Source organism: Marmota flaviventris, chromosome 11 (assembly GCF_047511675.1).
Source record: "Marmota flaviventris isolate mMarFla1 chromosome 11, mMarFla1.hap1, whole genome shotgun sequence".
Classification (NCBI taxonomy): Eukaryota; Metazoa; Chordata; class Mammalia; order Rodentia; family Sciuridae; genus Marmota; species Marmota flaviventris.
Genome location: NC_092508.1, coordinates 32,249,502 through 32,273,667, shown reverse-complemented (window position 1 = coordinate 32,273,667; position 24,166 = coordinate 32,249,502). Strand labels below are relative to the sequence as shown.

The following is a 24,166-nucleotide window of genomic DNA, read 5'->3' as shown; positions in this document are numbered from 1 at the left end:
GAGCTATAGCCTCACTTTGTTTTAGTCTTGCATCACTGTGACCAAATTACCTGACAGGAACAACTTAGAAGAGGGAAAATGTATTTGGAACTCATAGTTTCAGAGGTCTCAGTCCATTGACAGCTGAGTCCACTGTCCTGGGCCAAAGGTGAGACAGTACATCATGGCTAAAGGCAGGGCAGCTCACTTTTTGGTGGCCAGGAGGAGTCTGTAGAATGAAATGGGAGCCAAATCTCATAATTCCGCCCTCCCTCCTTCTCTCCCTCCCTCCCTTGCTTCCTTCTTCCCTCCCTCCCTTCTCTTCTTTCTTACCCCCCTTTTCTTCTTCCCTTCCTTCCATTCCTTTCTTCCCTTCCTCCTTCCCTTCCTTCTTTCCCTTTCTTCCTTCCCTCCTTTCCTTCCTTCCTTCCCTTTCTTCCTTCTCTCCCTTCCCTCCCTTCCTTCCCTCCCTTCCTTCCTTTCCTTCCTTCCTCTCTCTATAGTGCTGGGAATAAAACCCAGAGCCTTGTGTATGCTAGTAAGTACTCTACCCCCCAGCTGTAGCCCTAGCCCTAGGGGCCAAATCATGAAATACCATGCGTGCAATACTGATGTATTTGATTTTATTGTTGTTATGAATAATAAGAATGCGATTAAAAACTTTTCTATGTGAGAATACCACAATCAACTTTGTTTTCAAAAGTCACTTTGGTGGCATATTATAGAGGTTGATTTGGTGAGGGTTGAGACTTGAAGGAAAGAGGTAATTATGATAATACAGAGAAGAAACCTTAGAGCTTGGCACCAAGACATGGAACTCAAGAAAATTAAGATTATGCAAAGAAAGGACTAATCATTTATTATTTATAAAAATTCACAATTTATTATTTATAAATTCATCCACTGCATGATTTTGTTTGCATTAGAATATTATGTGTGATAGGTTTATAAAGGCTGAAAAATATTAAATCTTGAGGTGTCTTCAAAATAAGGTTATGCAGTTTTTCTACCAATAAAAGAATATTCTTATTGTTCGTGCTTATAAGTACTTTTGTTTTTAAGGACCGGGAATATAGCTCAGTGGTAGAGCCCTTGTCTAGCGTGTGCAAGGCCCTGGGCTTAGCCCTAGAACTGAAAAAAAGAAAGTAAAAAAGAGCAGTACTTTTATTTTAATAATTTTCAGCTCACTTTAAATCATGGACATAGGTTTTTATACAGTTAGGTAGGATTTGGGCTTTTGAATATTTGGAATTTTGGAATGAGGCTTTTCAAGTTTCTAAAGTAGGCTGCTACTTATTCATAACATGTCTTTATTTATTTATTTATTTGCTTATTTATTGGCAGATCATTTCCAAAAGCATGATGTATACTTATATTGCCATTGTGTTTAATTAAAGATATGGAATGCTAAGAGCATTGCTCTATTTATAATGTGATTGGTTTATTTGAAATTGTGTCTTATATTTGTGTGAAAAAGCTGAATGATGAATTTAGAGGCTTTTTAAAAAAAGTTTTTTTTTTTTATAGTTATAGATGGACAGCATGCCTTTATTTGTCTAGTTTTTTATGCGGTGCTAAGGATCGAACCTTGTACATGCTAGGCAAGTGCTCTGTCACTGAGCTATATCTCCAGCCCAAATTTAGAGTTTATTGATACAAAACATTCAAAATTTCAAGTGTAGACTATGTAAGACATTGAATAAAATAAAGTCATCTTAAAGGTAGGAAACTCATTTAATAAAATAAAATAAATTAATAAAATAAAATAGAATAAAACTCATTTAAAGGAAACTGACTATAGAATTTTTGAGTTAGAAAATTTATAATGTAACGTAGGGAATGCCTTTACCATTATTACATAAAGCTTTGAAAAAACTTTAAGGCAGTCTTTTTTTTTTTTTTTTTTTGGTACCAGGGATTGAACTCAGGGGCACTTGATCACTGAGCCACATCCCCAGCCCTATGACAGGGTCTCACTGAGTTGCTTAGCACCTCACAAAATTGCTGAGGCTGGCTTTGAACTCATGATCCTCCTGCCTTCACCTCCCAAGCCGCTGGGATTACAGGCATGCGCCACTGCGCCTGGCAAGGCAGTCTTCTTGATGTTAGACAGAATCATTTGCAACTGTTTATAGTAGGTATTCAGTAGCCACACACAGAGAACAAATTTTCAGAGCATAGAATTTCTAAAGGTAGGAAAATGCTTCCAGGTTCTTAAATGCTCATCATATTAGGAGTGCAAACAAAAATTTCAACTTTGTAAGTCATGTTCTAATCCAGTACTAATTTTATAATTAAAGCTAATTTTAAAAAAATCCATATATTTCTCTTTCCTGTAAGTTAATTATTGTGTGTCTGTGTGTGTGTTTTGCTAGGGGTTGAGCCCAAAGCCTTATGCATGCTAGGCAAGTAATTTACCACTGATCCACACCTCCAGCCCTAATTATTCTATTTTATGTGTGCATGGTATGGGGGCCTGTGCATATGGCAAGTGCTCTAACATTACTGAGCTACATCTCCAGCCCTCAAAGCCGATTATTCTTGACTGTCTAGTTATTTATTTAAAGAATATGCAGATAAAGACTGGGGTGACCTAGGACAAGGAAATACTTTTTAATGCTATTATGGAATATTAGAAAAAAATCTAATGTTTTCTTTGTTGTTGACATGTTTTTAGAAAAAGGAGACAAATGATTTAAGTAGTATTTAAAATTGCATTTAAATATTTGTTTATTATTTTGAAGTTACTGTTTTTACTAAGTACCTCCTTTTAACTCTTCAGCATATGAGAGTGAAAGAATCCAAAGCTACAAGTGAGGTAGTTTCTAAACTAAAATGAAATGTGATATTTTTATAACATGTTTATAGAATTTGGGCATCTTTGTAATGAGCTTTGTGGTTTTACTTTCTGTATAATTTAGTTAAAATTAGTTGTTCATTTTATAAAATCACTTTGTTAATTTATGTTGTGGGGTGATTCAGAAAGATGATATTATATATCTATTTATATGTTATATAAATCATAAATGTGTAAATTATGTATTATATTGTATTTATTTATGTATTTGTGTGACTCCTGGTGGTGATGTCCTTCAGATTTTTCCGTCAACAGTAGATCAAATAGCCTTTTACTCAGTGTAAATTACTAGTAATACTTCATATTAAACATTATCTATAAAAAAAAACTGTTACAAATTACAATTGTCATTTAATCAGTTCTTTTTTTTTTCTAAATTTTTATTTTTTTTTATTGTTGGTTGTTCAAAACATTACATAGTTCTTGATATATCATCTTTCACACTTTGCTTCAAGTGGGTTATGAACTCCCATTTTTAGCCCATATACAGATTGCAGAATCACATCAATTACACATCCATTGATTTACATATTGCCATACTAGTGACTGTCGTGTTCTGCTACCTTTCCTATCCTCTGCTATCCCCCCTCCCTTAATCATAGTTCTTTACTTTATTGAGTAATAAATAATTTCTCCACCTCTATTCTTCTTAATAGAGGTGGAGAAATTAGTATACAGTAGCTTATGAAAAGATTCTTAGGCTTTAGTGATAGTATGTTTAAAATATATTAGATTTTAATAATTCTTAACATATTTCACAGCAAAAATGCATATTGACTTTCTGGTTTCAGAATTCAGTAAAATAGGGCAAGAAGATATTAAAATTTTATAATTCGGGAAATTCAGAGATCATATGACCAACTCCACGTTACAGAGGTGGAATTTAGTGTCCAGGCCTTTAGACTTTGAATCTAGGTATATGTTTTTATTGTGAGACACACACCAGAGAAGCCACTCACATCTTGTGTTAAATTTTGCCTTTAAAGAATTACATAGACTTCTTACACAGAAGTAATTTGTAACAGAATATTTTTATATGACATTAAAAAATGAAGCTTATGCTTGTGATGTTCATTTATCTTTTTAAAATATTTTCTCTGATCACATGGCTTGATGAGTCTATAATAATGTCATTAGTGTTCAGTAAAACAGATGACAAATATTAAATGAATAAGTACTTCATTTTTGTTCACTGGTTATTGTTTCTTTTAGAAATAGTATACATACAAACTGGGCATGGTGGTACCAGCCTATACTCCCAGTGACTCAGGAGGCTGAGAGAGGAGGTGATCACAAGTTTGAGGTCAGCCTCGACAACTAAGCCAGACCCTGTCTCAAAATTTAAAAAAAATAGAAAGGAGGGCTGGGGATGTGGCTCAGCAGTTAAGCATTCCTAGGTTCAATCCCTGGTAGCAAAAATAATAAAGTAAAATAAAATAAAATTTAAAAATAAATGAATGAATGAATGAAAAAGAAAGAAAAGAACCAGGGATGTAGCTCAGTGGTAAAGCACCCCTAGATTCAATCTCCAGTGCCCCCCAAAATAACACTGACAAGAAACCCCAAAATAAATAGTATACATATGCATAATATTTCTAAGTAGAAAGCTGATTAATTTATATTCTAAATATTTTCTTTAAAATAAGAACGATTGAAAATAGAGTCTATCTCCCCTGAAATAAGACTAATCATTCTACTCTAATAATCTTGTAGTTGTGAGTCATTTGGTTGTTCTTTAGGACAAGAAAGCATATAGTATCTGGAAAGGATTTAAAAAATTCTTTAGGATGAATGAAAATGGAGTTCATTTCAGTGCTAGAATTTTCTTCCTTTCTTTCAACCCTCCTTTTGTTTTGTACCCCTTATATTGTAGGGTAGATGATGTGCCTCCAGGAATATCTCTGCTTCCTGACAATATTCTGCAGGTTCTGAGGATCCAGCTGCTACAATGTGTTCAGAAAATGGCAGATGGGTTAGAGGAGCAACAACAAGCCTTATCACTTTTACTTGTCAAATTCTTTATTATTCTTTGCAGGTATGTGGTACAAAAACAAAAAACACCAATGATCTGTTTTAAAGTAATTATTACCAAAATAATAATGTATTTATTACTAATAATATTTATTGTTTGTTTGGATCTTTAAAGAGACACTCAGGAATTTCAAAGGTTTGCTTTAGAGTAAAGACAATGACAGGAGTTTTTAGTTCAGAAAGAAATGATAACACCAGTATTTTCTTTGTGACTCAGCTGTTAATGAAACACACTTTTTTTTTGTTTCCCCACCGGTGCTGGGGATTGAATCCAGGGCCTCATGCATGCTAGGCAAGTGCTCTGTCACTGAACCACACCCTGAGCCAATGTATACACATTTTTATTACTATGCATTGTATTTGTGAAAATATCTCTTTTTTTTTTTAACAAAGTACTTTTTTAAAAAAAATATTTTTTAGTTATAGATGGATGCAATATCTTTATTTTGCTTATTCATCTTTAATGTGATGCTGAGGATCGAACCCAGTGCCTCACATGTGTGAGGCAAGTGTTCTGCCACTGAGCCACAACCCCAGCCCCACAAAGTACTTTTTTAAAATATGTATTTTTTGAGTTGTAGGTGGACGCAATACCTTTATTTTATTTTTATGTGGTGCTGAGAATTGAACACAGTGCCTCACACGTGCCATGTGAGTGCTCTACCACTGAGCCCCAGCCCCAGCCTGTGAAAATATCCTTTAACTTCCATTTTATCAGTTTATCAGCAAAGTACAATTATCCTACAGGTTATCCTATTTTCCAGATTTATAGATTAGGTTTGTGGTACTTAAATTTTGGTGTACTGTAAGTATCAACTGGAAAGCTTAGTAGAAATGAAGCTTGAATGTTGCTTATGAAATTTCTGGTTCAAAAGGGCTTAAACATCCGGGTTTTTCAAAAATTCCACACTAATCTGCACATAAGAATTATAAAGCTGTTAAGTTAGGAGCATAATGTGCCATTTGAAATCTGCCCTTTTTTTGTTATCCATGTTCTATAATTTCTTCCATTTTTTATGTGTGTGTGCATATATAAATTTTTTTTGGCGGGTGCTGGGAATTGAACTCAGAGGCACCTGAGTATATCCCCAGACCTATTTTATATTTTATTTAGAGACAGGGTCTCACTGAGTTGTTTAGCACCTTGCTGAGGCAGCCTTTGAACTTAATGATCCTCCTGCCTCAGCTTCCTGAGTCACTGGGATTACAGGTGTATGCCACCGTCCCTGGCTGTTTTATATTTTATAGTTAATAGATGAATATGGTCTTTTTTTTTCTTTCTTTCTTTTTTTTTTTTTTTTAGAGAGAGAGAGAGAGAATTTTAATATTTATTTATTTTTTAGTTTTCGGCAGACACAACATCTTTGTTTGTATGTGGTGCTAAGGATCGAACCCGGGCCGCATGCATGCTAGGCGAGCCCGCTACCGTTTGAGCCACATCCCCAGCCCAATGAATATGGTCTTAATATTTAACTTTTTAGTCATCTTTGACTTAGTTGCTTATTGCCTTTCATTGCAAAAATTATAAAATGATTGAGCAATAATTGCTAAAACAGTTCACCCCTAAATTAGGTTCACTAAGAACCTTAGGCATACTTCTATTTTCCTTTTTTTGATACCAGGGATTGAACCCAGGGGCACTTAACCATTGAGGTGCATCCCAGACTTTCATATTATTTATTTATTAATTTTTTAGTACCAGGTATCGATCCCAGGGGTGTTCAACGACTGAGTCACCTCCCCAGCATCCCACCTTTTTTTTTTTTAGAGAGAGAGAATGAGAGAATTTTAATATTTATTTATATTTTTTAGTTTTCGGCGGACACAACATCTTTGTTTGTATGTGGTGCTGAGGATTGAACCCTGGCCGCACGCATGCCAGGCGAGCGCGCTACCGCTTGAGCCACTTCCCCAGCCCTTCTTTTTTATTTTATATCTCGAGAAGAGGTCTTGCCAAGTTACTTAGAGCCTCACTAAATTGCTGAGGCTGCCTTTGAACTTGCCATCCTCCTGCCTCAGCCTTCTGAGCAGCTAGGATTACAGATATGCACCACCGTGTCTGTCTTGTATTTTTTGAGATAGGATTTGGCCATGAACTGAGGATGGTCTTTGTTTGTTATAATTAGTTACACATGATAGTAGAATGTATTTTGACATATTATACAAACATGGGGTATAACTTCTCATTCTTCTGGTTGTACATGATATAGAATTACATTGGTCATGTAATAATATATGCACATAGTATATTAATGTCCAGTTCATTCTGTTGTCTTTTCTATTCCCATTCCCCCTCTCTCCCCTTCATTCCCCTTTGTTTAATCTAAAGTACTTCTATTCTGATGTTGGTCCTGAACTTGGAATCCTCCTGTCTCAGCCTCTTGAGCCACTGGGATTACAGGTGTGCGCCACTGTGCCCAGCCACTAATTCAGCTTTAACTGTGTGTAAAATGTTATATTCACTTTTTTTAATATTTATTTTTTAGTTGTAGTTGGACACAATACCTTTGTTTTATTTATTTATTTTTATGTGGTGCTGAGCATTGAACCCAGGGCCTCGCATGTGCTAGGCAAGCGCTCAGCAAACGCTCTACTGCAGAGCCATGACCCCAGCCCATATTAACTTTTTTAAAAAAATTACTTTTTATTTGTTTAAATTAGTTATATATGATGGTAGAATGCGCTTATATACTTTGATATATCATACATAGATGGTGTATAATTTCTCGTTTTTCTGAGTATACATATTGAAGGATATCATATTGGTCATACTCACATATATACATAAAGTAATAATGTCTGTTTCATTCTACCATCTTTCTTATCCCCACATCCCATATTCACTTTTTAATATAAGCTTTATTAGGAGATAATTAACATACCATACAAGTCATCCACTTAAATGTATTTGGTGGTTTTTGCCAGGTGTGGTGGCACACATGTCTAAACTTAGCTACTTGGGAGGCTGAGGGAGGAAGAATGCAAGTTTGAGGCAATTTAACAAGACCCTGTCTCAACAAGGACTGGGGATATAGCTTACTGCTTGAATAGCATGTCTGAGGTCCTGGTTACTGAAAGAAAATAATAAAGTATTATTCATTGGTTTTAAACATATTTAGAACATATTTATGAGCTTATAAGGAAACTCTCAGTACTCATTGGTATCACTCCCCATTCATTGTGTCTCCATCCTTTGGTAACCACTTATCTACTTCTGTTTCATCAAAATGAATTTTTCAAAGAAATGAAATTATATATTATGTGGTCCTTTGTGACTTACCATAATATTTTCAAGGTTCATCCATTTTGTAGAATACATTGATACTTCATTTCTTCTTGTGGCTATATAATAATCCATCATGGATATATCATTTTATCCATTTATCTTTTTCATTACAGGTTTATTAGTTGGCATGAAGTGGTATCTCATTATGATTTGACTTGCATGTGATTTTTCAAGGCCCATGATGTTGAACATTTTTTCATGTGCTTATTGGTTATAAGTATTGGAAATATAATGTGAGTTACATGTAAACTTTAAAATTTTCTAGTATCATTAACAAGAGGAGAAACAGCCAAGATGACATGCTGGTCTGACTTTTTGCATTAAGAAACCTGTTAGTTTAATTAATTTTTTCTGTTCCCTTAGCATTTACTGGATTTTTTTGGGGGGAGGGGGGATGGCATTGGGGATTTAACCCAGTGGCCGTTTCCACTGAGCTACATCTCCAGTCCTTTTTATTTTTTATTTTGAGACAGGATCTCACTAAGTTGCTTAGGGCCTCACTAAGTTGCTAAGGCTGGTGTTGTACTTGTGATCTTCCTGTCTCAGCCTCCAGAGCCACTGGGATTGCAGGTTTGCACCACTGAGCCTAGGACATTTACTGGACTTTATTTTTATTTATTTCTTTATTTTATATAGTTTTTAGTTGTTGATAGAACTTTATTTCTTTATATGTGGTGCTGAGAATAGAAGCCATTGCCTCACACGTGCTAGATAAGTGCTCTACCACTGAGCTACAACCCCAGCCCTGGATTTTAAAATGTATTTTATGAAGTCCCAGTGGTACAGAAAACGAATGAACTTTACTCTGAAAATTATGCAAAAAAACTTCAGATGTAGTAAATATTAGCATATGTCATACTTCAGTCTTATAAAAATGGAATAAAATCAGGGCCATATTTTAATTAAATATCAATCACTTACTGACCTGCTTTAAACAGGATGTGAAATTATAGTCTCTTAGAGTATGTAAATATGCCAGTAATCCTTCTATTGAGGAATTTTAATGTAGTTGAGGAAATACAAGAATGAAAAGGGAATTGTAATTAAAAAAGCAAAGTGAAACCTATAAAGCAACATGTGGTATAATGGTGACACTATATATACAAAATCTAAACTAATAATCTGTGTAGGGAAAATACAACCTTTAAATAAATAATCTAGATTGAAATAATTGCTTATGTTCAGATTATAAGAATATTGGTCAGCCAGGCATTATGGTGCATGCATGTAATCCCAGCAGCTCAGGAGGCTGAGGCAGGAGGATCCTGAGTTCAAAGCCAGCCTCATAAAGTTAGTGAGGACCTAAGCAACTCAGTGAGGCCTTGTCTCTAAATGAAAAAAAAAAATATAAAAAAGTTTCAGCACCCCTGGGTTCAATTCCCAGTACTAAAAAGAGAAAAAAAAAGAATATTGGTGATTTTTTTTTTTTTCCTTCTGGTTCTAATTTGTGGTTTTGTTTAATTTTCCTATAAGTAGATACAAGTCTACTTGTCTGAGAAATTGTGGTCTTATATAATATTTGCTATCTTAAACATTTTCTGTTGATAGTAATTAATGGTGCTTGAGGTGTATTTTACATTTGTGGGAAAAGAGTTATATAACTATGTTGATTTTATGTTTTAATAAGTATCAGTTGTAGTTTGTTACCCATATCTGTCCTCAAAATTCAAGCTTAGTACACATTTTGTTCACCTTTCAAGTGTAATAATAATATGATTTTTTTTGTCATAGAAATCTATCAAATGTGGAAGAAATTGGAACATGCTCTTATATTAATCATGTTATCACCATGACAACACTCTATATTCAGCAAGTAGGTGTGAACTAATATGTTATTCTTTTTTGGTACTTATTGAGACTTTTTTTAAAAAATTATAATTAATGTAATTAAATGTTTTCATAGGATGTAATAGTTGAGAAGAGAATTTAAATTATCATTGGGTAGTAAATATTTCAGAAATCTTATACATACTAGTTTAAATGTATACAAGTAGCTGTTATGTTATTTTAACTTAACAAATTAAAGTGTTTTGTAAATGGCTTTTTAAAATGACCCAGTTTGTGAATTTGATGTATTTATGTATTTAGCTACTAAATATCTTATTGAAAACATCATTTTTCTCAAAAGAGGATTGGCTATTTTAAACATATACTAGGAAAAATTTAAATTATGAGAGGGTATATGTAGTCTATATGATTAAATGACCCCTTTTGCCTCAAAAGGAAGTTATTTGAATAAAAATGATTTATTGTTAGATGGTGAATGAAACATGTCTAATTTTATGTTTAACTTTATTCTCAGTTAAAAAGCAAAAAAAAAGAGAAGGAAATGGCCGATCAGACATCAATTGAAGAATTTGTGATCCATGCATTGGCATTTTGTGAAAGTTTATATGATCCATATAGAAATTGGAGACAAAGAATTTCAGGGTATGTCTTATAAATCACATTATTTAGAACGTGAATGTAAGAATATATGTGATTTTTCAAAGTGAAAGCAATTGTAAAGGTATGGATAATACCCACAGATTTAACTCTGAGAGAAATATGTTAGAGGTAATGAATTAGTGATAAATGATACTTCCAGATAATTAAATGTACTCTGAAGTTGTATTTTATAATGCTATTGAGTACTGCTAATTTGATAAGAAATGTTAAAAGCATATTGATATAAATGGAGTACTACAGTTTTTAAAGAAAATTTCCATTTACAGAACATTTTACTACTAGGAGTATATATTGTTCAGCGGTATATATGGAAGGCTTTACGTTTGATTTACAGCACCCCCAAATACACATATTTCAAATTTTCAAATACCTTGTAGCAATGTTTTCTTTTTCTTTTTCTTTCCATGGTGCTAGGGATTGAACCCAGGGCCTCCTACATGTTAGGCAAATGTTCTGCTGGTGAGCTACATCAGCTATTTAATTGTGAGCATGTATCAGTCAAGGTCCAGTCAAGGCAAACTAAAACCATACTAGATATTAAAAGACAATGTAATACTAGGAAATTATTAAACAGATATTAGAGAACTGAAAAAGCAAAGGTGGGACATATAGTACAGAGATAGTGACTTCATGAAAGTTACCTTCCTTGAGGCTTTGGGAACAAGGGGAAAAAATTGCAAGTATCAGAATCAAGATGTTCGGAGAATAGGCCCTCTAACCCTCTAGAAACTCTGAAGAAGGAGCATTGCTCAGCTGGTACTGGTATTGCTGACTAGCTGGGAACAGACTGGTTCTGGGACTGCCAAAACTGAATTAAGGACAGAAATCAATTGCCATTTCTTTAATTAAGAATTGTTGTAGGGGCAATGTCAATGGTAAGTATAGAAAAGAATAAGAATAGGGAAGCAGTGCCTGCTTGACTTTTTCTTCTGGCTTTCATCTGGTACCCACTATTGGGCATCCCCAAAGGAAGTCAGCTGGAAAACAAAGAAATAATTTTCATTGTCAGCTCCAGCATCAGAAAGCAGAGAAGAGGTAGGATTGTGTGTTTGTAGCATAGTGGCTGTTAAACTATGATGCGAAGAAAAGACCACTGACTCCAATTTTGAATCAAATTAAAGCAAGCTTGTATTTGTGTACACTGGAGCTGGCCAGGACTGTCTCTCCCGAAAACCCCAGGCTAGAGATCATTCCCCCAGCTTTCCAGGAACACGATTTTATAGCAAAGTTGCAAAGGGGGGTGTCTTGAGAACTTACAGAGAACAGGATTTTGACAAGCATAATACAAAGGCAGATAGCAGGTTAATGATCTACATGGCATGACATTTCAAGGTAGGGAGTAAATTCAGATCCCAACATCAGAATTTATGAGGCACCATTGAGGTTTCAGAGAGGGTTGTTACCTGGTCGGGGGAGTCAGGATTTATGAGGCACCACTGAGATTTTAGAGAGTGTTGTTATCTGGTCAGGGAAAGCAAGGCTTGGGTGAGTTCAAGGTACGGGCAGGAATTACAAACAAATTTAGAAATTACAGTAATTTATAATAAAACAGAGATTAACTTTTCATGACTTTGTGACAAGATGGCTCCCAATCTTAAAATGGAATTAGGTTGAGTTCATCAGTGATAGTAGCTTATTATCAATTCAGAGCTCAAAGAAGTTTTTAAACTCACATGTTGTTCTTATCTGTGGGCATAGAATAGGAAGAATTGTATCATCACCCTCAGTGAGACCTCTTTTCAAGTTTTCTAAAATCTGCTTAAGATATTTCCATTTTCACTGTCAATTTAACCTGACCCCATTTAGAAATAATTCCTACTTCCTGCAACATGATCACAATTTTGTTTCAAAAATTCAGATTTTCACTGAATTTCAGTGTTTTTTTATAGGCATTGTATACCCTCACTTTGAATAGATGAAGAATGGATAACTGAGAGAACATCTGTATAAGCTATGTGGAAATATACTTTGTATGTGCTATATAGTAATAAGATTTTATTTTCTTCAAATGGGGTCTTGCTGTGTTGCCCATGCTGGCCTCAAACTCAAGATCCTTCTGTCTTAACCTCCTGAATAACTGGGATTATAAGCATGATATAATTTATTGAAATAAGAATACATCCTAGTGAGGGGATGAGGAAATGTTGGTTAAAGGACATAAATTTTCATTTAGACAGGAAGAATATGTTTAAGAGATAAGTTTTACAACATAGTGACTCTAGTTAATAACAATGTATTTTAGGGGCTGAGGCTGTAGCTCAGTGGTAGAGCTCTTGTTTAGCATGTGCAAGGCACTGGGTGCTATCCTCAGCACTACATAAAAACCAATAAGTAAAGGCATTGTGTCCATCTCCAACTAAAAAGAAAAGAAAAGGAAAAAACCCAACCAAAAATACCCCAAATTTTAATACTTGAAAATGGCTAAGACAATAGTATGTTAAGCCAGGCATCCAGGCATGGTGGTGCATACCTGTAACTACAGTGATTTGGGAGGCTGAGGCAGGAGGATCATAAATTGAAGGCCAGCCTTAGCAATTTTTTGAGCAACTTAGTGACTCCCTATCTCAAAATAAAATGTAAAAAAAGATCTGGGGATATAGCATATTGGAAAAGTGTCCCTGGGTTTAATTACTATTACCAAATAAAAAGAGTAGTATGTGGGATATTACATATGTTAATTAGCTAGATTTGGCAATTCTGTAGTATATACATATTTCAGAATATCATGTTGTATACAATAAATAAATATGCATTTTTTGTCAATTTATTTTTAAAAAAGAAGATATCCTTTAGTTAAGGCAAGAAGAGAAATAATAGGAACATGTGCTTCAATTATGAAAATACAAGAATCCTCTCTGAGTGTTTCTACGTTTACTATACACCTTGAGAGAATTTGTCTATATGATTTTGGTTCTCCAGAAAAATAGAACCAATAGAATGTGTAGGATTTGTGTGTGTGTGTGTGGGAAGGGGCACTGAAGTTTTATAAGGAACTGGTCGTGTAATTACAGAATCTGGTAAGTCCAAATCTTCAGTGTAGCTTGGCAGGTGTGAGACCTGTTTTGGTCAGCTTTGTCACTGCTGATTAAAATACTGACAAGAGCAATTTTTGAGAGGAAAAGTTTATTTGGGGGCTCATGGTTTCAGTCATTTTTTTTTCTTTAGTTGTAGATGGACACAATACCTTTATTTTATTTATTTAGTTTTTATGTGGTGCTGAGGATTAAATCCAGTGTGTCACACGTGCTGGGAAAGTGCTCTACCACTGAGCCATAACTCCAGCCTGGTTTCAATTATAATTTATAGACAGCAGGCTCCATTCTTTGGGGCTCAACAAGAGGCAGGACATCATGTTGGAAGAGTCTGGTGGAAGGCAGCAGCTCACTTGTTGATCAGGCAGCAGAGAGAGAGAGAGAGACTCTACTTACCAGATACAAAATATATACCCCAAAGGTACACCTGCAATGACCCACTTCCTCCAGCCACACCCTCCCCACCTTCAGTCACTGCTCAGTTAATCCCATCAGGGGGTTAATTCAGTGATTGGTTAAGGCTCCCATAACCCAATCATTTCTCTTCTAAACCTTCTTGCATTGTCTCTCACACATGAGCTTTTGGGGAACACCTCACATCCAAACCATAACAAGACCCAAGAGAACCAGTGGTGGTAGGGTGGCAGGTGGACACGCAGAAGAGCTAAAGATGAAGATTAAGTGTCATGGGAGACTTGGTCTGTTAGAGAATTCCTTGTTGCTCAGGGAAGCCAGTCTTTATTCTATTCAGGCTTTCAACATTATGGAAGACAATATGCTTTACCCAGAGCCCACCAATTTACCAGTTATTCTTATCCCAAGACACCTGCCAAGTTAATAAAGTTAGCCATCACATAGTCCTTACACTTCTTGACTGTTTATTAATGGGAAGGTACTAATAACCTTCTGAACACTTTCTTTTCTCTTGAATTGTGTGCTTTTTTTCCAGAGAGAAGGTCTTTGAATTTCTTTTGTAAAGATTTTGTGTAACTCAGAATATACTAGATTATGATACTTTAATAAACAAGGGGCACAGAATAATGAAGGTTTATTTATGTTTCATGCTATCTGTCTAGTACTGTGGGTATTCAGGAGCTTCTGCTTACCCTCGTCACTCAAGGTCCCAACCTGACAGAACAGCCGGCTTGTTAGGCTTTGCTATTTTCTACATGAGAGAGACAAGAAAGTGGCACAAGATCTCACATTGATAACTGAATGTTCTTTTTTGGTCATGTCATGTGACACAAAACATTTTCATTCTGAACTCATAAGTCAGAACTAATGACATGTCCCTAACCACCACAAAGGGGCAAAAAGTTCAGTTCTATGATATGACTAGAAGTGCTGTAAAAATGGAAGTAGTTGCATATAACATCATTACTACCTTTTGCCTCTCCCTGTACGTTGCTTATGTTTCTCTAAAGATGCAAAGAGGTAAATAGCAGTGCTTTGTTTGTAGCCTTGATACTCATTTTGGACTTTGGTTCCCAAAGAATGGGAACCTCTATTTTGACATGCATGCCAGAGATTTCTCAAAGGAAAACGTATCTCTTCCTCCTACTCTTTGTCATGTCTCCATTTTCCACCTTATGCTTATCACCAATGGCGGATCTAAGAGAACATGTTAAGTTTTGAAACAATGACAGAATTTCTTTTTATAGACAGTAAGGCAGGTACAGAAAGGAACATAAAATCAGTCTGAAAATGATAGAGGAGAGTCTTTTAAAGAAATCCTTAAAATAAGAGCAAAATGAATTCAAAATATGGGAAAGAAAAGATTTATAAAAAGATAGACCTGATAAATTTAAGGAGAGTAAAATTGGTAATTGAAAACAATTGTAGTTTTTGACAGCTACAAACAAGAAGAAAATTTTTAAATAGTATAACATATAGAAAAAGAATTCTACATATTTAAGATGGCAACTGAAAGAGGAATGGAATAGAAGATGAATAGTGGCATTTAATGAGTGCATGCAATATATTTGCCAGGAATTATGCTTGAAGCTGTATATTATCTTTAATATTGCATAGCAGTCTTGCCAGTGATATAAGAACAACTTCAAAGGTAAATGGTAAAGCAAGGAATTCAGACTTGAGTTTCTTTGACTTTGACCGGGAGATTCAAATCATCGACTTAGGAGAAATTGCTCATGGAAAAACCATACACAAGATCTGTAGCAATAACTTACATTTTATTTATATTACTTTTGATTCTGAAGTTAAATGAAAATTTGGAATGTATATATTTTTATGCATTTGTGAGCTTATTGTTTACCCCAAAAACCGGATAGAACATATTTAATTAAAATCAGCATAATTCCAATCATGGTCATTTAAAATTTTATGAACTTTCTTGTTTGATGAAACAAATGGATGCTCTTCATACCACATGTAATTTAGGTTATTTTTTAAATTATTTTTTTAGTTATGGATGGACACAATACCTTTATTTTGTTTATTTTTATTTGGAGCTGGGAGCGAAGCCAGTGTCTCCCACTTGGCTAGCACTCTACTGCTGAGCCATAGCTTTAGCACCCCTGTAATCCAGTTTTATTGGTCTGTTAGTTCAGGTTTTTTTTTTTTTTTGTTTGTTTGTTTGCAGAATCCCACAGAATAATTTCCTCAAGTGGAAATAAAATAAGTCTATTGGAAAGAAATCTTCTCTCAAAGTGACTTGTTCATTCATTCTGACATGTATTTATTAAGTTCTTACTCTGTTCTCAGCGCAAGTTTAGTAGGACTCATTGCCTTCCTATAGAAAAATAACATGTATCCCCTGGGGTTCCTATTTGCCAAAGCTGGGGCAATATTTGCACAAAATAATTACAGAATTGAATTACTGTAGTAATTCTTGAATTCAAGAGTTCATATCAGTGGTAGCTAAGGAAGATGTGAAAGCTATTGTATATAGTATAATACCTATTGCCAATTAGTAAATGTGCAGAGGATGCTGGAGTTGTAAAAATTTATCATTTTGATTTGCACATTATAGTAAAGAATGGATAAGGCAATCTTGCCTTATTAATTATTAATGGAGAATAAATACAGGGGAAAGTTTTGATTAGAGTATGAGGTACCTATGTGAGGTAACCAGCACCCCAGCAGAACAGATTCCTGCTAGGAGGTGTGAGCCTCCTGGGGGCGGGGGAGTCAGAAATAATCAGTAAGAAATGAAGACAAAGCCGGAGATTAGATTTAAAAGGGGAGCACCTGATGGGTGTCACAGCCCTGATAGGAACTGGAACTGGACTACTGAAAAAGCCCCAATTCTTATTTAAGGGCAAGTACATCAAAGGCAGGGATAAGGTTTCAGGGTGGGAGGGATCTTGTTTCTTGGTGTATCTGGGATCTTGCAATAAACAGGTTGTTTGGTGCTCCATAGGTTACGCCCATATCCTGAGGGTTGTGTTTGATCCTAAGGCTGTGACCTGAGGCAGGGCACCAACTTGATCTGGGGTTTCAAACTGGGGAATTTCACCCAGGATTTCCCAGAAAAGCAGCTTCCCTGCTTTGTGTTTGCTCAAAACAAACTCATAATTCATATATGGGTTCCAACAGAGCATGATATTTGCATGATTTAAAAATATCTTCCCACAGATTATTGCATATAAATAATTTAGTAATAATTTTGGACAGTACTGGACCAAATAATCCAGTTGAGTGGGTGACTAAAAAACATTATTAGTAAGAAGCAGATAAACATAGTATGCCTCTATATGTGGTATCCTAAGAAAGACACGTGATTACTTTTGTGATATTCTGTCTAAACATAATCTGAAATCATTTGTGAGGAAACACCAAGCAAATCCTAAAGATTTGTATTCCAATTCTAATTTTTTAAAAAAGGGATGAGGATAGCAGCAGTGTACAAAAAGAGATTGTAGTAGTATTTCAGATTAAAGGAGGCTAAAGAGACACTAAGTGCGATACCTGACCCTGGAAAGAAAGCTGTCCTGGAAGGAGGGTAATATTACAGAGGATGTTCTTAAGTGATTTGACAAAACTGGAATGTGGAGGTAGATTAAAGTATTTTATCAGTGTTAATTTTTTTGCTATTCTGTGGTGTTATATAAAACCCTATTCTTTTTTAATATTTATTTTTTAGTTTTAAGTAGACACGATATCTTTATTTTCCATTTGTGTGGTGCTGAGGATCCAACTCAGTGCCTCAAGCATGCTAGGCGAATGCTCTACCACTAAGCCACAACCCCAGCCCCTAAAACCCTATTCTTAGTAAATATTCATTATAGTATGAAGAGGTGACTATTGACATATGTGAATTTTTTTTAAACATTCGGAAAAATATTAAGTGTAAATATGTGTTTATATTAATTCATGTATATATGAGGAGAAAGTATGCAAATGATGAAGATTTAGGATAAAATGTTAACAATGAATTTAGGTAAACTGTATTTGCTATTCTTTATATTATTCTTATTGTTGCTGCTTTTGTAGGAGCTTGGACATATGTCCAAATAAAAAGTTAAAAAGAGAAATGATTGTGTCCTATACATGGTGAGAGAGCAAAAAAGAAGCATAACCTACCTAACCAGGGGAAACAGCTTATAAAAACTGAGATGCAAACAAATGTTTTGCAGCCTTCTCAGAAACTAATTGATATATGTTTTAATCTGCCAGGTGCTAAGTGCTTGGCTCAAATATCAAATAAAAGTGGGGCCATCAAGTATGCTATGTTTTAAAAATGCTATAAGACTAAAGTTCCTTTTTAGTTCTATTAACCAATTGAAAACATGCAGTGCAAACAACAGGCTTTAATTTTTGTGTTCTAACATAATAGTTCTCACCTTTTCCTTATGTTAGCTTATTAAATTTTTTATGACAAATATGGAAGTTATTTATGTTCTTATGTTACACCTAATACAGGGATTTGAGAATTCATCTTTGGTAATCAAATTACAAAAGTACATTTTCATTATGTTAATCAGGTGAGAATGTTTATTGTTTGTAGCACAGATTGTTTGGATAGGATATAACAGTCTAATCATTAATACCACAATTTATAATAAAAACACAGAATGGAGATAATCTCATGGACAAATCTAACTGAAAGTTAAATCAGATTTCATCTTTTTAAGTTAATTTTCTGCCATACAACTGAAATTTTTGACACTCCAGTAAATTTTGTATTTTTAGAAAGACATACAAAGTCTTTGATAAAGATCTTAAAAAGAAGAGCTAATAATGTTCTAAGATGTCATGTTTGAAATTAAATATAGGAGGTATGATCATTTTTATGCCTTTCACACATTGGAAATAGGCTTAGATTTGGAAAGTAGTGCAGTAGAAAATAATGTCTGAGGTGATTTCTAGTGAATCTAGACGTTAGATCTGGATCTTAGGATTCTTTATTCTGCTATCAGTGAGTTCTGCTGTACCTATTCTATTTGGTTTATTCTGTGGTCAATTAGTTTTTCTTCCTTGTTTTGAATTATAAAGAAAGTAATTTCAATACTTTAATTATGGTCATTAAGAAGAAGGTATCTTAAACTAGTATATATCTTGTTTAGATGTAGAGAATTTCTTAGTAGCTATACTTCAGGTATTTTCACTTTCATTGGCTTTACCTAGTAATGCTATGTGTTTTTTTCAGGGAAGGAAATAAAATGCCTGTAATTTTTTAAAAATTTCACCAATTCATTATTGAATGTATCATAACAATAGCATTTATTCTCTAATCTCTATACCATCATGCCCATCTAATAGATTCATTTTGCATTGAATTTAAATGAATTTTCTTAGTAAAAGCACACGGAGGGGGCTGGGGCTGGGGCTCAGTAGTAGCGCACTTGCCTGGCATGTGTGAGGCACTGGGTTCGATTCTCAGCATCCCCCAAAAAATAAATAAATAAAGGCCTATCAGCAACTAAAAGAAAAAAGCACATGGAGGGTTGGGGTTGTGGCTCAGTTGTAGAGTGCTTACCTCGCATGTGTGGGAAACTGGGTTCGATCCTCAGCTTCACATAAATAAAATAAAGGTATTGGGTCCAGGTACAACTAAAAATTTTAAAAAAGCACATGGAATTTGTATTGGCCTTTCCAAAGTGTGTAGAAAACATCCATCAAAACTATTAGAATTTGTCAGCAGGGTCCTTGGTAGTACACACTGTAATCCCAGCTAGTCACAAGGCTAAGGTAGGAGGATCACAAGTTCACAAGTTCAAGGTGAGTCTAGGCAATGTGATGAGACCCTGTCTCAATTTAAAAAGGGCCTGAGGAAGTAGCTTGGTGGTAGAATGCTTGCCTTGCTTGCCAATACCCTGGGTTAGAGCCCTAGTACTGTCAAAAAAAAAAAAAAAAAAAAGCTACTGGAAATGTTATTAAAAACAAACCCAGCTCATATTGGATCCATGTCCTTAACGTGAAAGAAGCTAATAATCTGGACCCACTGTGTTCAGATAAAAATCACAGAAAGTGGCAGAGTAACCTGTTTTTTCTGGAATTTCAGTTGTATTATAATAGGCCACTTAGACTTACCTGTTAATTTAGTAGTATTGTGAACTGATTCTTTTGTAAATTGGAAAATTTAAGGGCTAGTTCGTTTTTCAGTCTCCAGTTAGTGGAAACAACCTGGCTACATGATGCATAATTTTTTTTTTTTTTAACTGAGGATTGAACCCAGGGCCTCACTCATGTTAGGCAAACACTCTACCCCTGAGCTTTGTTCAAACCCTTTTTATTTTATTTTCAGATAGAATCTGGATAAATTGTCCAGGCTCACCTTGAACTTAAATAGTCCTTTTGTCTCAGTCTCCTGACTAGGTAGGATTATAGGTGTGCACCTCCATTCCCAGCATTATGTATAATTTAAAAGAAGAAATCCTTTAGCAGTATTTAAATTACTGATTTTTTTCAAGATTATGCTGGTTCTAAAAGATGTTCAATATACAAATGAAAGAAAAATATTAAATTTGTTTTATAGTTGCTTTTGTAATTGTGTCTACTTGTCCATGTTAACAATTTTTTATTAACTTCTTTTTAATAATAGACGAATCCTTAGTTCTGTGGAAAAGAGCAGACAGAAATATAAGCCAGCTTCTCTCACAGTGGAGTTTATTCCTTTCTTTTATCGTAAGTAGCATTCTTAATTCCTTTTATTTTTATCTTACTCATAATTTTATCTTACTCTTTATTCTTACTCTTAATTCAGACCTTAATTCAGCTTTATGAATTTATAAGATGGAGTTGTTTGAGAACATGTCACTGGAGTAGTTGATTTGTTTGGCTGAGATTATTGTTTTTCATTTTAATTATTCTGTTCTTCTTTTGAGAAGAACTGATTTTTATTCTTTCTTGATGATTTGAATATTTTAATAATTATATTTTAGAACTTCAAGATATTTATTTATTTATAATTATTTTTTGCATGGTACTGGGGATGTAACCCAGGGCCTTGTACGTATGAGGCAATTGCTCTACCACTTAGCTACATCCCCCAATCCACCCCTCCCCCCAATTTTTTAAAAAAAAATTGAGACAGAATCTTACAAAGTTGCCCAAACCAACGGTGATTATGCCACCTCTCAAGAATACAGAAAAATTCGCATAACAGGAAAAAACCACTCTGTTTCTAGGTCCCTTCTCAAATTTGTCAGAATTTAACATTTTGCCATATTTGCTTTAGTTTTCCTTTTTTTTTTTTTTCCTTCTGTGAAGTAAGACAGAAATAGTTCATTTTTTGCTTAATGAAGATGATTGCAGTGCTACTCTGTGTGACCACCAGTAGTGACATTGGTGTTAGCTAGGTAATGAAACTCAAGTATTCATAATGAGCCACACCCAGAATTGGCCTCCTTTAGAAGATACAGGACCAGAAAGGCAGCATGCCAGTGAAATAGTATAAGGTGTTTTTATTCAGCAGCAGTCCAAGGGCCATTCTTTGGTCTTTCAAGTGAAATTATGGTGCCAAATTGATGGCTCTGGGAGCCACCCTGCTTTATAGGAAGCACAGTATCCTATAACAGCCTTTATATCCTGCATGTATAGGTTGTGCACATATTTTGTTAATTTATCCCAAGGTATTTTATGTACTTTGGGTTTGTAAATAATTTTTAATGTATTTTCCAATTGTTTGTTAAAAAATATAAATATATATGTATATATATACACATACATACATATATATATATGGTTTATTTTTGTCTAATTATATTGTGCCCTGTGACTTTGCTAAATAAATTCACCAATAAATTTATAGTAATTCTTATGTTATTTCTTAGGGTTGTATATGTATACAGTCCTGTTATATGCAAAACAGTTTTTTTTTCCTTTCTAAACTATATGCCTTTTTATACTGGTGAAGTGGTAAAAGGAGACTTTTTTTCTTGTTCCTATAAGTACAGGGAAAAAAAATAATGATGTTAGCTGTTAAGTATATTAGTTATTAAGTAGGATGTTAGCTATTGAATTTTTAATTGATGCCTTTCATTAATTAGAGTAAATTTTATTTTGAATAGATGTTGACTTTTTCCACATATTTTCACTGCATCTGTTTGAGGTGATTTTTATATTTTTGAGTGTGTGTTGCCTTCCCCCCCCCCCCCACTTCTGTCTGTTAGTTGTTGAGATTGATTTTTCAATGTTAAACTAACATTGCATTTATGTGCTAAACCACCTTTGGTCATGATTATACAGTAGTATTATCCTTTTTATGTAATACTTCATTTGACTTGCTAATGTTTTAAAGATTTTTGTTTCTACGTTCAAGCGACATGCAGATTTTTAGGGCTTTTTTCTTTGTTATATCTTGTGTAGTTTTTGTATCAAGTAATTGTCCTAGTCTGCTCTGGCTGCCATTCCAAAATATTATAGACTAAGTGACTTTAAATATCAGAAATTTATTTCCTCACAGTTCTGGAGACTGGAAAGTCAAAGGTCAACAGTCCAGCAAGATTTGATTTTTGGTGAGGTCTCTTTGTGGCTTGCAGATTATCTTCTGCTTGCTACCTTATATGTTGGAAAAAAACACTGATGTTTTTTCTTCTAACAAGGAACTGTTCTCTTAGATCAAGGCTTTACCTTTACAATCTCATTTAACCTTGGGCATATCCTCAAAGGTCCTAATCAACTGAGGATAGAAGTAGGGCTTCAGCTTATAAAGCTTGGTATGTGTGTAGGGGGCACAGTTTATATTATTCCACCTCTGATCCCCCAAACTTAGTGTTTATCATATGCAGAATACATTTATTCTACCCAATAGCCTAATGTCTTGGCCCTGAAGAGCATCTTTGCACTTTGACTGTCTATAAGGGCACCACCCACATGGCTGAGGGCAGCCCTGCCCCTAAGGTACTAGGTGGGGTCCTGCTGATCTACTAAAACCTGAGAAATGTAGGAGGAAGAAACACCATTGCCCTCTGGGTCTGAGAAGGGAGTGGCAGCTCTCATCTCTAAACTGCCTTTAGAGTTATTCTTCCTTTTCCTTGAAGAGCAGCATGTCACCACTGAATAGCTGTATAGTGTGGTCCTGTAGAATTCAAGAAGTCTTGTAGTATACCTTCATTCCTTCCCATTTTCTCTGTTTCCTTTATTTAAAAATGGTAATATCTTTGCTGGTATTCCTGGCCTCAGCTGAGATGGCTAAGGCAGTTCAGGAGTTATACCTGGACATATCAAATGATTGTTCAGTCACACTTTAGCATTTTTTTCAGTACAGGCTTTCTCAGTTTTTACAATGTGGATAGGCTGAGAATTTTTAAAATCTTTAAGTTCTTGTTCTTTTTTGCATTTTTTTTTTCCTATTTTACAGGAAAAAATCAAGCTGCTCCTCCAACTTTGCTTAGAAATCGCCTCATCTAACTATCCCATTTGTCACATGAAATTTTTAGCTTTTATGCAACTCTATGACACAGTCTGGTGTCAACACAGTGTAGTTCAGCCAAGTTCCTTGTCACTTTAAACAAATATTGCCTTTCTCTAGATTTCAATAATTTGTTGTTTATTTTCATCTGAGACCTCACCAGAATAATTGCCCTTGTGATTCATAGTTCTAGCACCCCAGAACTCTTTTAGCCTCTACCCATTACCCATAGCTGCTTCCACATTTTTAAGTATTTGTTACAGTAACACTTCCCTTCTTGGTAGCAAAATTTGTCTTACTGTGCTCAAGTTGATATAGCAAAGCGCCACAGATGGATGTCTTAAGCAGAAATTCTGGCCTTATTAAACGACTTGAGCAGTGTTTTCTTTCCCTCTCTTTTCTGTGAGAATTGGTTTGAAATTGTTATTATGGTTTCCTTAGTATTATTTGGCAAAGCCATTTCAGCCTAGAATTTACTTTGTGAGAAGATTTTAAATTCTGGAGTCAATTTTTATACTAAATAGGGAATTATTCAGATTTCTTCTTCTGTTAGGTTTTGAAATTCATGTCTTTAAAAATTTGTGTTTTTCATTTGTGTTGTTGAATGAATTGGTATAATGTTTTTTATAACACTTTTTTATGATCTTTTCAAAGTCTAGGGAATCTGGTTTGTTGCCCCCTCTTTTGTTCCTGATATCGGAAATTTATATTCTCTC

General features: G+C 34.7%; 1 protein-coding gene across 3 annotated transcripts in view; it reads left to right on the top strand.

Annotated features, from left to right (window-relative positions):
* The window catches only part of Nbeal1 (neurobeachin like 1), a 187,922-nt gene that overhangs the window by 22,183 nt on the left and 141,573 nt on the right, over positions 1 to 24,166 (top strand). For all 3 annotated transcript variants that reach the window (XM_071618886.1, XM_071618885.1, XM_071618884.1), the window contains exons 4-7: positions 4,710 to 4,871; positions 9,885 to 9,966; positions 10,456 to 10,583; positions 20,640 to 20,722. In XM_071618886.1, the coding sequence (XP_071474987.1) occupies positions 4,710 to 4,871; positions 9,885 to 9,966; positions 10,456 to 10,583; positions 20,640 to 20,722 (455 nt within the window). The remainder of the gene's footprint in view (positions 1 to 4,709; positions 4,872 to 9,884; positions 9,967 to 10,455; positions 10,584 to 20,639; positions 20,723 to 24,166) is intronic.